The following is a 14,556-nucleotide window of genomic DNA, read 5'->3' as shown; positions in this document are numbered from 1 at the left end:
GATTGTCTCTTCCTTTTGGAATTTTTTCCTCAAGAAGCAATGATAAATTAACACAGGAAATCCAAATCCATTGAATCCACTGTTTATATAACAAAAGTACCTTCACTTTCTTCTGACTCATCGAAATGTCTTCAAAAATTACACATAGTATTTTGAAAGCTGGTAGTTCATAAACGTCATATGAATTTGACAATGGCGGTGCCATCTGTGGGTCAGTCACACGACTTATAGAGTGATGATATATGACATTTTTATATCAAAAATTTCTTTAACTATTTTTATAGGTTATCTTTGCCCCTTGATTACAATATTTACTTTTATTGTTTCATTGGTTAAAACTGCTGCAGTTATTTGTTAACTTATTTCAGTTTACGATTAATTCAAGTCCACATGTTAGAACAGGATTTTAAAGAAGCTTTCGACTGAAAGAAGCAGTATTGAAACTATTATGTTCATTAATGTTGTCTGTAGTATACGAAATGTGCAAAAGCTATGTAAATAATTTGTATCTACATCTGTAATGCATTCAGATTGTGTATTTATTCTCTAACCTACGGTAAGCAGAAGACAGAGAAATCACAGAGAATCAGTAGATCAAAAGATTGTTCCAGAGAGCAGATTTAATCAAAATATTCAACAATATGATATTGTGTATATCTAGTAATTAAAGCACTGAATCCGGGGATGTATTTCTTTGACAATCACTATTTGTTTTGTTATAACAAAGTAAGATATTCTCTAATTATTTGGCATCAATACCTAGTCATCCTCAATAGTAGTTTATGCAACGATCTAGCGATAGATTCACAAGACATCGTATTATTGAAAATAATCAAAGGAAATTCAACAAAACTCGCTATGAATTATTTATTGAAAATTTGTTTTTTGCGGATTACCTACCGATGGTAGTTGAATTAGAGTGCATACTAATGTTTCTTTTATTCCTATTTTCAATTGAATTGCAAATAATTTAGTCAGAATATGCACAAAAAAGCTGAAAACATGCAGAAAAAATTCTCGTACAATGAATCATTTTAAAATAAACAAACATTAAAATTTTTTTACAATGTTACTAAACTAAACCTGAATATGCTTTTATTACACAAAAGGAATTGTCGTTAGTTATAAAAACAATAAACTACTAAATGTTTTCCAAATTTTTCAATTACAAAATTTTGTCTCCTCTCTAAATTTAAAAATGGAAAAACTTTTTACAACATCAACTGCTGTACTTGATGCGTTTTTTAATTTCTGATTATTGCAGGGTCCATTTCAATGGATTCAGTAAAATTTCCCTCTAAAATATCAGCTGCTTGGCTAAGAAATTGAAATCCACATTTGTTTTATCAAGCACATTTTTGAATTTTTGAAAAATTTTGCCTCCCATTTTGCCTGTAATCAAAACTATAGTTGGTTTCTATAAACGAAATTTGATTATCTATTTCTGTGTTTTTAAATAATTGCTTAACATCAGTAAGGGATTGGAAAGATCCGTCAGACAATTCTGAAAATAAATCTTTTAGCTGACCAAGATTCTCGAAATAAAAAAGCAGCTTCCAACCATTTGCCCATCTTGTAATAATAAGATGGAAGGAAGAGGTGTCTTCGATAATTTTTTTTTAGAACTGAACCCTTAAAAGCCGTTTAAGGAAGACTTTTTTCATGTATAAATTAAATTCTTTAAGCAGGGACAAGACATGGTACAGGTATAAAATTGGGTTAAAAGATTTTTAAATTTTACCCAGTCTTTTTCATGTACGGTGCTGTATCCGACGAAATAAGCAAAAAATTATATCTAAGAACAGGCGTATTTGTTCACAATTAAGGAATATAATGAATTGTAAAAATCAACTGACTCATATGCCGCTGTGGAGTAAACAAATGCTTTTGTCGGAAGTTTTTGAGGTCTGTTAATTTATTTGATCGATTTTAAAACCTTATTATTACCAGTTTTATTGCGAAATTGCTCCTTAAAGAGTTGCTATGAAAGGAAGTACCCTGGAAAGTAGCTTTATTGGCTTTTTCCACTGGGCACTGTTGTGCCTGATGTAGGCAAACACAAGTATATTGAAAACTTGTAGAAAATGAGTAGTATTCTGACTAAAGCTCTTTACTTCTGCTGAGAATGGGTTAACTCCACGTAAAGCTTAAGTTTGACCTTGTATCTTTCAGCTGCCACCGGGTTATCACTTTGAAACCAACCCATGTTTGAGTCCATCATCTTCACGCTTCTAATGAACCGATCACAAGCCAACATCACTTCATTGCCTTTGATGGTTTCCACAATTTTCCAAACAATACGTTCACCCAACGTCCATTCAAGTTGGGTATTTTCCTTCCCTGAATTAATATTTAAATCATACACGTACCCCGTTTTTGCATCCGACCTCTCCCAACTTTTAATTCCCCGCTTGAAATGTATGCTTCCAACAAGTCACTTGGCTACATTTTCAGGCTTTTCCCGTCGATTGAAGTTTTGACAACAGTGTCAAACAACGATTTCGGGACATCGCTTTCATAATGGCATCATTACCCTATGATTGATTTAGAGATCAATAGTGTGCCAAGGCAGGCACTTTGTTGTAACACATGACCAGTGTCTCCTAGCAGCATGTAATTTCTGAAACGTCCGTCAAAGAAACGACTTCCTTTCTCCCAACATTGATCTTTTACAACCTCGTGTTCGTGTGTTGCGTTATGGTCAGCAATAGGCTATCAGGAAACATTTTCTTGAAAACATCCAACTCTGTTGAGCCATAAAACTTTGATATGGCAAAGTATTAACACGTAAAGTCCAATAATGACTATAATTCCTCAAATTTTCAAATTGTCATATCAAAGAACGAAGGAGGCACTGAACATCACACGAATAAATCACCCTGTATATATATATATATATATATATATATATATATATATATATATATATATATATATATATATATATTTAAAAATAACTGTTTCAGCTGTATTAGATCCACTGAAATATATATAAAATCTAGAGTCCTCTCAATACCATGAAACAATAAAACAATACAAAACTCGCCCTAGCCGGAAAACCAAGAAAAAGTAACCCGAGTACACACGAGAATTGTCGTACGGCCGCGAGTTTGATTGCCTAATGCCACCTTTAGTTAATTCATTCTTGAAATCTTTTTGGTTTGACAGATATTATAGGATTTTATAGAATTTTTATGCCTTATAAATAAATAAATTTCATTTGGAACGATAGTTTGGACATTATAACGAACAACTTCAGATATTTTGTAACAAATATCTGTAAATCCCAATGGAGATTCACCATTTCGGACTTTAACTTGTCTCTTGTCTAAACTCAAATTCTAAACTCAAATTACCATTCAAAGCTTTCATTAGATGGAACGCATTGAATATATTTTTGGTAGGTTCGTATTCCATCTAAATAAATGATAAACTTCAATAGAGTTATGATATATTTTTAAAGATTAATACATATTTTCCGTGTCTTGATTCCTAGCCATTTTTGAAATATTTGGTTTTTTACTCACGTAAAAGCACTTAAATATAAAAGTCTCGTGTCGTGACAGATTGTACTGCCCCGAAGCTACCGAAAACCTCTTGATATTCAGTGAAGTGTAGAATTCAAAACAGTTTCAAGTTTTCAGGAGATTACATAACTAGCTAGGGAACTATTATTATTTCAATTCACTAATTTCTAAATGTATTTGTGTTGTAATTATTATATAGAAATTTGGAGTTGGAAAAAATTATATATTAAGAATCTGTAAATCTTGCAATTTTATAGGGATCCAATTTATGCGCTTTAAGAATTCATGTTACTGATGACTGGCTAATTTCAATATCATTAGATATCTACTGATAAAAATTTTGGGTTTTTCTTGAACATACAATGTTATATCTTCACTAAGGGCAGTTTGTTGATAATTACTTGTTTTCCTATCTACTTGTTTTCCCTATTTTACTTACAGTACTCTGCGATATAACTAAGAATATTTTTTCTGAATAGGTGTAATCTTGTAATATCACTATATCGAATTAATTCAAAAAAACTGACATTGTTTCTCTTATGCTAATGAACTCTTGATACATTTTTTCAGGTATTTTCACCTGGGGACTATATATGCAGGAAGGGTGACGTAGGAAAAGAAATGTACATCGTCAAAAGAGGAAGACTTCAGGTGAGAATTTTACGTACTTCCTTACTTAATCCTTATATCTATCTGCTGTAAGACAAAACATCATTACTAATATTATAAATGTGAAAGCGTGGATGTTTGTTACGCATTCGTACGAGTATAACGTTTTATCTAATTGAAATGTCTTCAGATAACGAATCAGACATTCCAGAGAGAGTCTGTAAATACTGCAGTAGGTAGTTTAATACCTGAAAAATCGTGTAAAAAATTTAGAGACATTAAAGGCGTGGACTTTGTGGACTACATATTCAATATTGAGATCTGAGCTCACCGTGCGCAAAAATGTCGATAACAAGAAGCTTTTGGTTGGCTGAAGAGACGGTCAGCAAGATATCATGCAAAAAAATCGGAGATTTTGACGAAGGAGAATGTAGAAAGATTTATAAAAAAGGCTCAAGACGAAATATTCCTATTTGCAGAAATACAACTTAATTTACGATATGTTTATAATTTATTATTGAATAAATCTGTTCCCTAGGTCGCAATGATAATAGGTATTGCGAGAAGCTACAAGAAGGCACCTTTTTGAAAATATCAATTCTAGAAAGCAAAACGCACGTTATTCGCGAAATTGTATCACATCTTCAAATGAAATTAATACTAGACAAAAAGTTCAAGAGAATATTCACTAGAAAATGGACTTAATTCAAATAACTGTGTCTTTAATAATGTTGTTTTCAAAATTTATAAATCTTGAAATACTATTCAATTAAAGTAATGAGTTAATTGTCAGTTTATGCAATGAATTAATTGATAAATTATTCTTTGTAACTTACGTAAACAGTTACGAAACAGTTACGTAACTACTTTTCATAACTGATATATGAAGATTATGAAAAATGTGACAGTTTCTAATGTCAAGCAGTGACAGATGATAGATGATTGTGTTACTAGGAGTAGAAGACAATCATTATTGTTGAGTCCAGATTCTGTGACCGACAAACATCAAATTGAATAAAAATTAAATGACAGTTCCTGTCTACTTGATTACAACACCCATAATAATAGGTTGCCTATTATTATTTTGTTACTAGTACAATAATAAGCGTTCATTATTTTACTAGAAATAGAATTGTTTGTCATTTTTTCTTTTTGAATGAATATGTTATTTTAATGCAATAAGTTTAATTTTGGTTCTTAGGACTTGAGCTAATGAATACACTCGCTTCCCTCGTGCCTCTATCTCGTGAGCAATCGATACCTTATCACCCTAGTTGCTCAATATACTAATCTACTGCCCATCGTAGCAATGCTTGTTAATACAAAATAGCCTTTTTTATTTTACATATTAGTTGAGTTGTTGATAAAAACATGGCCGTACCAGGTAAGGTCAACAAAACCGGAGTAGAAATTAGAATACTTTGATTTAAGAGCATGCTCCTAGGGAGTCAGTGCAAAATGAAATATTAAAGATAAAGGATCTATTGTGTCCCCGTTTTTGTCCATAAATCCCTTCTTCTTCTTATTAATTTTCAAGATCTCATGATCTGGTAGTTTTGCAGGCTCCTCTGTATCAGTTCCTGGGAGGTGGACTGCCTGTATGATTGTTGGGTGGACTGAGTAGCTCATTGGTCATGCAGCGCGGGTAAAAGGACTGCAGGAACAGCCTCGGAAACCGATCGGAACCATCAATCTCACTCCTTTTAAAAAGTCTAGAATAAAGGATGGCTTTAATTGCCAGAGATCTTCGTCTTCTATTTTAAGCACTTCAAGGTGTAGTGCACTGCACACCTTCGCGTTTCCCAATTCGAGAGAATGTGGATAGAGGTTCTCTGTGCAACAAAATCTGTACACCGCATTGTCTGCTATGTCTACCTTCTTTTCCAGTGCTTTTTCCATTATTCTGTGACTGATACCCTAAAAGGGTTTGGGTCCTATTGAGAGCTTGTTTGTCCCCGCTGATGCGAGCTTGTCAGCTATTTCATTCTCCTTCGCTTCGGTGTGTCCTGGAATCCATTGTAGGGTAATTTTTCTAGGCAATTCCAAACGAGTTTGAGTTTTATGATATTGGAGCTTAGAGTTCTAATGGCCTCCTTACTATCGGACAGGTTGTTGATCTCTTGCCTGCGATAGTTCCTCTCTAGATTGAACTGAACTCATTTGCATAGATTTCTGCTTGAAAAATGTTTGATGCGCTGCCCAGGCTTTCAGAGTGTTTGATTCTGGGCCCGTACACTTCTTTTCCAATTCCGTCTGCTGTTTTTCATCCGTCCGTTTACCATTTAATGGCATTTCTATTCATTTCTTGTATGGTGTTTTGGTACCACTTACTTTTACAGTTTATTATTGAGGTGAAGTTTTTCCCAAAGCTAAACTTATTCGATGCAATGTTCCGAGGCATGTCCGAGGGTTGATCATTATTTAGATTCCGTCTCTGAACATTCTAAGTGATATTTTCTCTCCCACACTTTCCATTGTGGAGAGGTAGTAGATTTAGAATCACTTCTGGTATAGCTGTTAGGCAAGATTTCATGGCTCCAGTTGCACATAAGTAAGCCAGTCTTTGTACCTTTGAGAGATTTTTCCTCGTGGTATTCAGACTAATTCTAGTACCCCAAACCACTGCCCCATATGTGGTGATTTGTCTAACAATTCCTCCCTGCAGAGTTTCTGCACATTATTAGAGCTTTTGTGCCCCTGAGCTTTATTATAATACGGTGTATTAGGTGCGGGTACGACGCGTTTCCTGTCTGCACCTTAATAAAAACAAGCAGATGAAGAAGTGTTGTTGTTTTTATTGAAGTTATAAATCAGTTTAGGTGTCGAAAAATTGATAAGCTACCTAAAGCAATGATGTCGCAACGCAGTTTATCCATAGCAAAAATTCAAAACTAATCAATAAGTTTTTGTGGCTTATAACACGTAGTACCAAGCAAATTGGTCGCTCAACCAGAATCTGTGTACCGTAGTACGGTCAGTCTCCTCCTCATAATATCTCACCCACATATTGGATGGAATTTAAATGTGATGTCCAGGATGACTACGGTAAAACATTAACGCCTGCTTATGAGATGAAGATCTTACAACTAAGTAAATATCATTTTAATATTGGTCATTTTACAAAAATCTTACCAAACCGAAATGTATGAAAATCGTTTAAGCCCTGAGTTAATTGAAGCGTTATCAGAGTGTATAAACCTCAAGAAATTCATTATATTTGACATTAACTCGATAGCTACGAATCTTCGAGTCGAAATTATACGTAACTTTTTAACAAGGTAATTCGAATATCTATTAATTCAATCCATTTCAGCAACGCATCAATCGTATCTTCTTAAGCATTTTAGTTACATCTTAAAGTTTTGCCGAAGTTGTAGAAGTTTCTAAAACTTCTTGATAATGAGAAAGGTTCCTTCGAGTTTTTTAATCTACAAAATTTACGAGCCAATAAAATAAAAAAATTAGAAACGTCCAATAAGTAGAGATTAATTTTTTTAATTTACAGAAACCTTCGATTATCTGTACTGCCACATTCATATAATTGAAAAAATCAATAAAAAGTTTTTCAAAAATGGAATGAATGTAATTTATGAGATTTTAAATTACAATTTACTCAAACACAAATATATCACAATTTTAATTAATTTTCTGAGGATTTTTTCTTTGTTTACTCTTTGATTAGTAATAATTTGATAATAATGAGCACATTATTCTTCACAGTGTAGAAGAAATTATAAAAAATTGAAATTTTAGAAACTCTATTTGTAAAGGGTAGCAGAAAAATCGCGACAAAATATGAAAAACAAATAATACGAGTAAAGCTAGTTAAACAGTTCATGGGAGGAATTTGGACGGAAAATGAAGGAAGATGCAAAAGCAAATCAAAAGCTATATCATCAAAAAGAACCTAAGGAAAGAAATATGAATGAAACGAAGGAGAAATAATACGAAATAATAACAGATTACTAGAAAATAATGCAACGATAGAAGTACTTCACTCATCAATACATACAGGAAAGTAGAGAAGAAGAGGAATACACGGAGCATGATAAAAGACAAAAACCAATAACAATGGAGTAGATCGATGAAAGCTAATAAGAGAAAAACAGAATATCAGCTGAAATGATAATAAATCTAGGTAATTGAAGAAATGAACTGCTACTGAAAATATTCATTGAAGCTGACGATATCCAAATTATAGAGGTATTACTTTATTGAGTATTGTTTCCAAAGTATACAGAAACATACTTAAAAAAAGCTGAGAACACTAATTGAGTATCAACCATACGAAGCCTAAGTGGTTTAAAGCATGAGTACAGTGTACAAGATCGTGTATTCACAATTAAACAATGAATAAGGGAAAACAGAACAAATAAAGAACAAATAGCTGTTGATAGTGTAAAATAAACATAAGTTCGGGATAATCTGAAACTGAGAGACCTACCCAAAAGACAGATATCAGAATACAAAGTCTATTTGTCAGCAGCAACAGTTACGACAGAAAAAATAATTTGGAATTCTCAAATCTGAAATCAGGCAGGGAGGGCTAGTGATTATAATAGTTATTCTGACTGAAACCGAATCCAAAAAAGTAAGAATAGGATATATCATAGGTTAAATTTAATATCATAATGAGCCTTTGCAGATGACCTTATGAGATGTGCATCTACCGAAATGGATTTAATAAACAACACCAAGATTTGGGAAAGGGAGCTGCAGAAGTGAAATATGAAAATTAATGATGCAAAGTCAAAAGTAGTATACATAGGAGAAAAAAATAGATAGATAAACATAAAGATATAGGGAGAAAATATCGAAATGATCAAATATTAAGGCGTGATAATACACAGACAAGTAACAAAAGATGCGGAAATATATGAAAGAATTTTCTGTTGCCTTGAAATGCACTTCCATCAGTATTAAAAACAGTGTACCCGTCAATACTAACATATATTGATGTGAAAGCTGGATATTGACAAACAGAATAAAATACAGAATACATAAAATTGTCGATGAAATATTGAAGAAAAATGACAGTAAAAATAAAACGAAAGTACAAAACAGTAACAAAAGAATTGAATATTGAATCGATTACCTAATTTCAATTTGTGTACGGAAATTGAAAAATGTTCGAAAAACTTTAACGATGACTTGAGAAAACAACCAAACCATTTTGTTGTTACCTTAGGTAGCATAACTGAATTCAAACTATTTTCACATCACATACCCTAATGCAATACGGAAGCTATTTAATTTTAAATGTATCGGAATATATTTTTTTATAAAATAATCAATCATTATGGCATACAACATGTTATCAGAATCGCTTGACGTCTCGTCGGATAAAACTCACGGCTGCTACCTAAAAAAATCTACTTTCTGTCTATATGCTTCTAATAACTTTTTTCCTTCCGACATCCAAGCTTTCCGATAAAAGTAAATACCGATATATGATATAAAACTCCATCACCTCCTACTTATATCGGAGAATCTGAATAAGATTATAAAGGTATACTTGTACTAGGGACTATTAGCGAACCTAAGTTGTGCGATTGAAACGCTACGAATATTTTATACAAAAATTATATAGAGCGCGGATAAATTGTGGAAAAATAATTATTTTTCAAAAAATTTTGACAAAAATCCTGAAGTAAGTACATATCAAATTCCTATTTGGGATAATATACTTAGTCACCAGTTTTGACGTAGGGACATAAATGTCTCAATGGTTGTTAAGTATTCTGAAAGAAGAAGAAAGGTACCGCACAAAATTCTATTACATCAAAAATTCAACGAGGATAATCCTGATCGCCGTATACAGTTTTGTGACATTTTTCAGGACTATGTAACCGCAATCCAAGTTTAATTGAACAAATTATGAGGCTAAATGTTCCCTAAATAATTCAGTCAATCAAATTGCAGATACTGGAATAAGGATAATCTTCACTGGAGTATATATTCCCCACTGTCAAAATAATTAATGACATAATTTTTACGGGAGAATGCAATTTCTGCGAACAAAAGCTATATCATTCCTTGCGATTATATTTCCAAATGCTAACTATTCTAATTTACCAGATGATAGTATTTTGTACATTCCTGCATTATGCGAATTTGTAAGTCTGTCTTTCCTGGGGTAGATTTGTAGAAGAGGATCAATAGAGTGGGCTCCAAAATCTCAATCTTTTTTTAATGGAGTTATTTAACATCATTTGTTTATATAGATAAACCGCAAAATTCACAGCAAAAAGGTTTACGGAAAAAAAACTGTTTTAATCGATAAACTTAATGTCAAGAGGCCAGTGGATAGCATTTTAAGCATTTAATTTTTCTGGAAAATATGCATAAATAAATTTAATACTGCAATTCTTCTATTGTAAATTTATTTTCTCAATAAATTTAATTCCTTGTTGTTTCCCTGTATAAGCATCAGTCAGATAAGTTATTATTACCTAGATACAATTTGAAAACTTATCTATTTGTCAACTTTCTCATCAATGATATTTGAAATATTTTCTCCTACTTCTTCAAAATAATTCGATTTTAAAAAGAATTTTCTTCTTCAACCAATTTTAGTATATTCAATTGCAAGGTTTGTGTCTAGTTGATTGTATTATATTTTTTTAATCTATTAATTAAGACGTAGCTTCTTAAGTTTTGAGATATGGCAACACTGATTTGAATATGTCAAATCTGACATTGCCATCATTAAGTTTGACATTTTTATCGGTGAATTTACTCAGAATCTGTTGTCATACGAGTGCTATTTGAGTTGTTTACATATACTTGAAACAATCATCTTGATCAAAAATGAAATTGATCCGCGAATATTTTCGCGAGATAATCGTCTGTTGTGCCAGAAAACGTCGATGAACTGATATTGCAAGATCCTTATATACCGTTAGATCGAGGCATACTTGGGCATTATTTCCACTCGCATACATTCAATATTGTGTGGATATTTGACTATCAAATAGATTTGTTAACGTTGGATACCGCAAAATTTGACAATCGTTCAATAAAATCTCGTGTCGATTGGTGCAAAGAAGTACTGAAAAAAAATTCGATTGCGATTCTTCATAAGAGATTTATGAGATCATGAAAGGTGACGAATGCAATGCATGTGAACCCGAATCCAAACAACAATCGAAGATATTAGTTATTCAAAACGAGCCCGATTCACCAAAAGTTGTTCGCGCACAAAGCACTTCTAAGCAAATGGTCGCCTCATTTTGTAGAGCAACGTAGAACGGTTAATTCTGATTTAGCATTTGTTTGCCAAAAGTGTTGGAAAAAATCGGGGAAACCAATCTCAGAAGACGAATCATTTATCAGGACAATGCGAGCTATCACACATTAGTTCATACAAAAACGTTTTTGATCAGTCAAAGCATCGAATTGATGGGTCATCCGCCGTGTGTTTGGCACCCAATTATTTCTTCTTATTCCCGCAGATTGAAAATAATTTGAAAGGTCAACGTTTTTCTATACCTGAAAAAGCGGTTGATGCATTCAAATCACATTATTGGAGGTATCTCAATCAGAATGGAAAAAATGCTTCGCCAATTGATTTCAATGCGAGCAAAACTGTATTGACCTTAATGAAGAATATTTTGTAAAACAATAAAATCATATTCAATTATAAACATTTCTTTTTATTTTTCTATCTCAAAACTCGTATTATCTACTAGAAACGGACCGATACAGTTATTATTCATTACTCTATGTAATAACTTTTAGGTTGTGGCAGACGATGGTTACATCGTTTTAGCGACACTAGGAGCTGGTTCAGTTTTCGGTGAAGTGAGTGTGTTGGACATAGCAGGAAATCGAACAGGGAACAGAAGAACTGCCAACGTCCGGTCTTTGGGATATTCGGACCTTTTTTGTCTAGCTAAAGATGATCTTTTAGTCGCTTTAGCTGATTATCCAGAGGTAAGTTGTTATTAATATAAATTTCGTGATTACAATCTATAATTTTTAGTTCTTGTAGTTCTTTACTTCTGTTAAATATAAGTAGGTATTACTATTTTTCTAACTGATACTTTCAACAGTTCATTCTCTCCTCCTATTTTCACCAGAGCAATATATACCTTTCAATGAATAGGAACTAAAATACAGTAACCATCGTTTATACCGTCACTAGTTGTATTGTCGCTTGTATTGATTCAATTTTCAAAAACAGATATGAATAGTATTGGAAGCTCGATCAACGCCTGCGGATAAAATACACAGGAGTTTCATTATTTCTTACGAAGTTGCTACTATCCTCTTTCTAACGAATTCTTGAAAACAGATGGATAAGGGTTAACGCATTGACTACAATCTTTGCTCTTGACTATTTTCCTTCCTCCCAATCCCCCAGTTCTTTCTTCATCTGCTGTCTTCAGTCAGCTACTTTCTTGTTTCTTTTTTTGCTGTCTGCGAAATGATATTCTTGTAATGGCAAAAAGAGAGTTCTAGGCCATAGTAACCCATGACATGCATGTCAGGGTGGCGCGCCTGGCAATTCAAAATAGCAGGCAGAACTAAGATTGGTTGGGTTAGGAGTTTACTTATTGCAATTCAAAATAATATAAGAAACTGTAAAAGTTGGAAACGTAGCTAAGTTATGGCAGGTTAGGATAGAACGATGGGACGTTTCTAGAAAAGAAAAGACGAGAGTAGGTGATTTTTAACTTTTCAAACGCCCATTGCCACGGTTAAACAGGAAATTTCTAGTTAGTTTAGTTTAGTACGAACTACGTATTATGAATATAATAATAAAAATAATAATCAAAGTTCAGTGATAAAAGTTGTTATTACGATTAACTATCTTGGGTATGTCTATTTTTTATCGTTTTGTAACTTAAGCTACGCGTGTAACGTTAAGTACTGTTGTAAATAAAAAGCAGAAATTGGACGCTCGGTCCTTTCAAAATACTTGAACAAGTGATTATACTTTAGCACGGCAGAGAAATTGAGCCATATATGCAGTATATCCGAAAAGCGAATGCTGATAGAAAAGAGACAATCCGACGAGCAGTTTTTTTGGTATGCGAAACAAGCCAGATTCTTTACAATAATAAGGCAAGGAAAAAATCAAGTAAGATATACCAGCATAAGCGTGGACTACAGAGATGCGAGCTACTTAAATGGTAGAACGAAAACAACAGATCGACGCCTTTAAATGGAATATGGTATTCAGTATTCCGTTGGCTGAAAGTGTAGGAGTTAACATTTTCCGATTGGCAATCGTTGCGAATACTTTGACAATAACCGTATATATGAAGAATTGATCTCAAAGATTTTTTTTAACTGCAGATAGGGCTCCCGCTGTGATCGGGACACGTAAAGTATTTGGATTTCGTCTTAATGCACGATTGGTAAACTTCTGAATTCCATTATTGTCCACTACATCGCTGCTCGTTCCTCATTAACTCACAGACAATTCAAGTCATTTAAAAAAAATGAAAAGTGCATATTTAGATGTTCCATTATACAGCTCTCTAAATTTGTGTAATATTTGGAAAGAATTAGCTATTTTTGTTGCCAAAAAATCAAGGTCAAGTCTTTACTGAACTAGATAATGAAAAATGAAATTGTAAGTTGTTCTCACTGATATCAAAAATCATCTCGGCGACTCAAATCTCAAGTTATCTCAAGGATCGGATCAAACTCATCTAGAATTGTATGATTCCTGGAAATGTTTTGAAATCAAAATATCCGCGTTATACGATATAACTTCACTGGAAGAGAAATTTGCACAAAAAGGTCAAGATTTTATGATTCTCTCTTTGCTTAGATTTTGAGGTTCAGTATTGGATTTAAGAATAAGAACCACGAGTTCTGGAAGAAAAATTTGTGGAAATAATAAGAATTTTAGAAGGTGATTCTCAAGATAAATCAAAGAATATATTATATTGTTGGACTAGTTTGCCAGAGAAATCTATTTGACTGAAAAAGGCACTTGTAGCATTCGGGTTGTCCTCTATGTGTGAGCAAGTTTTGTCCCATATGAAAATCATTTTGAATACATATCGGAGTCGGCTGACAACAGAAAATTCACAAAAGTGTATGGTATTGAAAGTAACTAGACATAAACCAGAAGTAGAAAAGAGAACAAGGATTGCATTGAAAATGGTTTAAATTTATTGCCCCTGCTCTAGAGTGACGATAGAAAATCGATATTTTGAATAATTTTCATTCAATCAAAAATACTTTCAAAAGAAGGCTGTCGAGAAGCTCTGTATCCCGCAATCGACTTTATGTAGATTGTTAAAGTAAAGAAATGCAATTTCCTATGATACCTCTTTTAAATCTAAACCGTAAACTTGATAGAGTTTGAGAAGCGAAAGATATGGTTTCAATCTATAAGGTTATGAAGTAAAAATAAAACAATTGGCAAAACAGATTAACACTGACATGTTACCAGTTGAAA

At 32.9% G+C, this 14,556-nt stretch overlaps 1 protein-coding gene across 3 annotated transcripts in view; it reads left to right on the top strand.

Moving 5' to 3' along the window:
• Positions 1-14,556, top strand: part of LOC130897966 (cyclic nucleotide-gated cation channel subunit A) — a 224,062-nt gene that overhangs the window by 199,006 nt on the left and 10,500 nt on the right. For all 3 annotated transcript variants that reach the window (XM_057806963.1, XM_057806962.1, XM_057806964.1), the window contains 2 exons: positions 4,098-4,178; positions 11,877-12,071. In XM_057806963.1, the coding sequence (XP_057662946.1) occupies positions 4,098-4,178; positions 11,877-12,071 (276 nt within the window). The remainder of the gene's footprint in view (positions 1-4,097; positions 4,179-11,876; positions 12,072-14,556) is intronic.

This window comes from Diorhabda carinulata, chromosome 9, assembly GCF_026250575.1.
Source record: "Diorhabda carinulata isolate Delta chromosome 9, icDioCari1.1, whole genome shotgun sequence".
Classification (NCBI taxonomy): domain Eukaryota; kingdom Metazoa; phylum Arthropoda; class Insecta; order Coleoptera; family Chrysomelidae; genus Diorhabda; species Diorhabda carinulata.
This window is presented reverse-complemented; position numbering and strand designations above follow the sequence as displayed.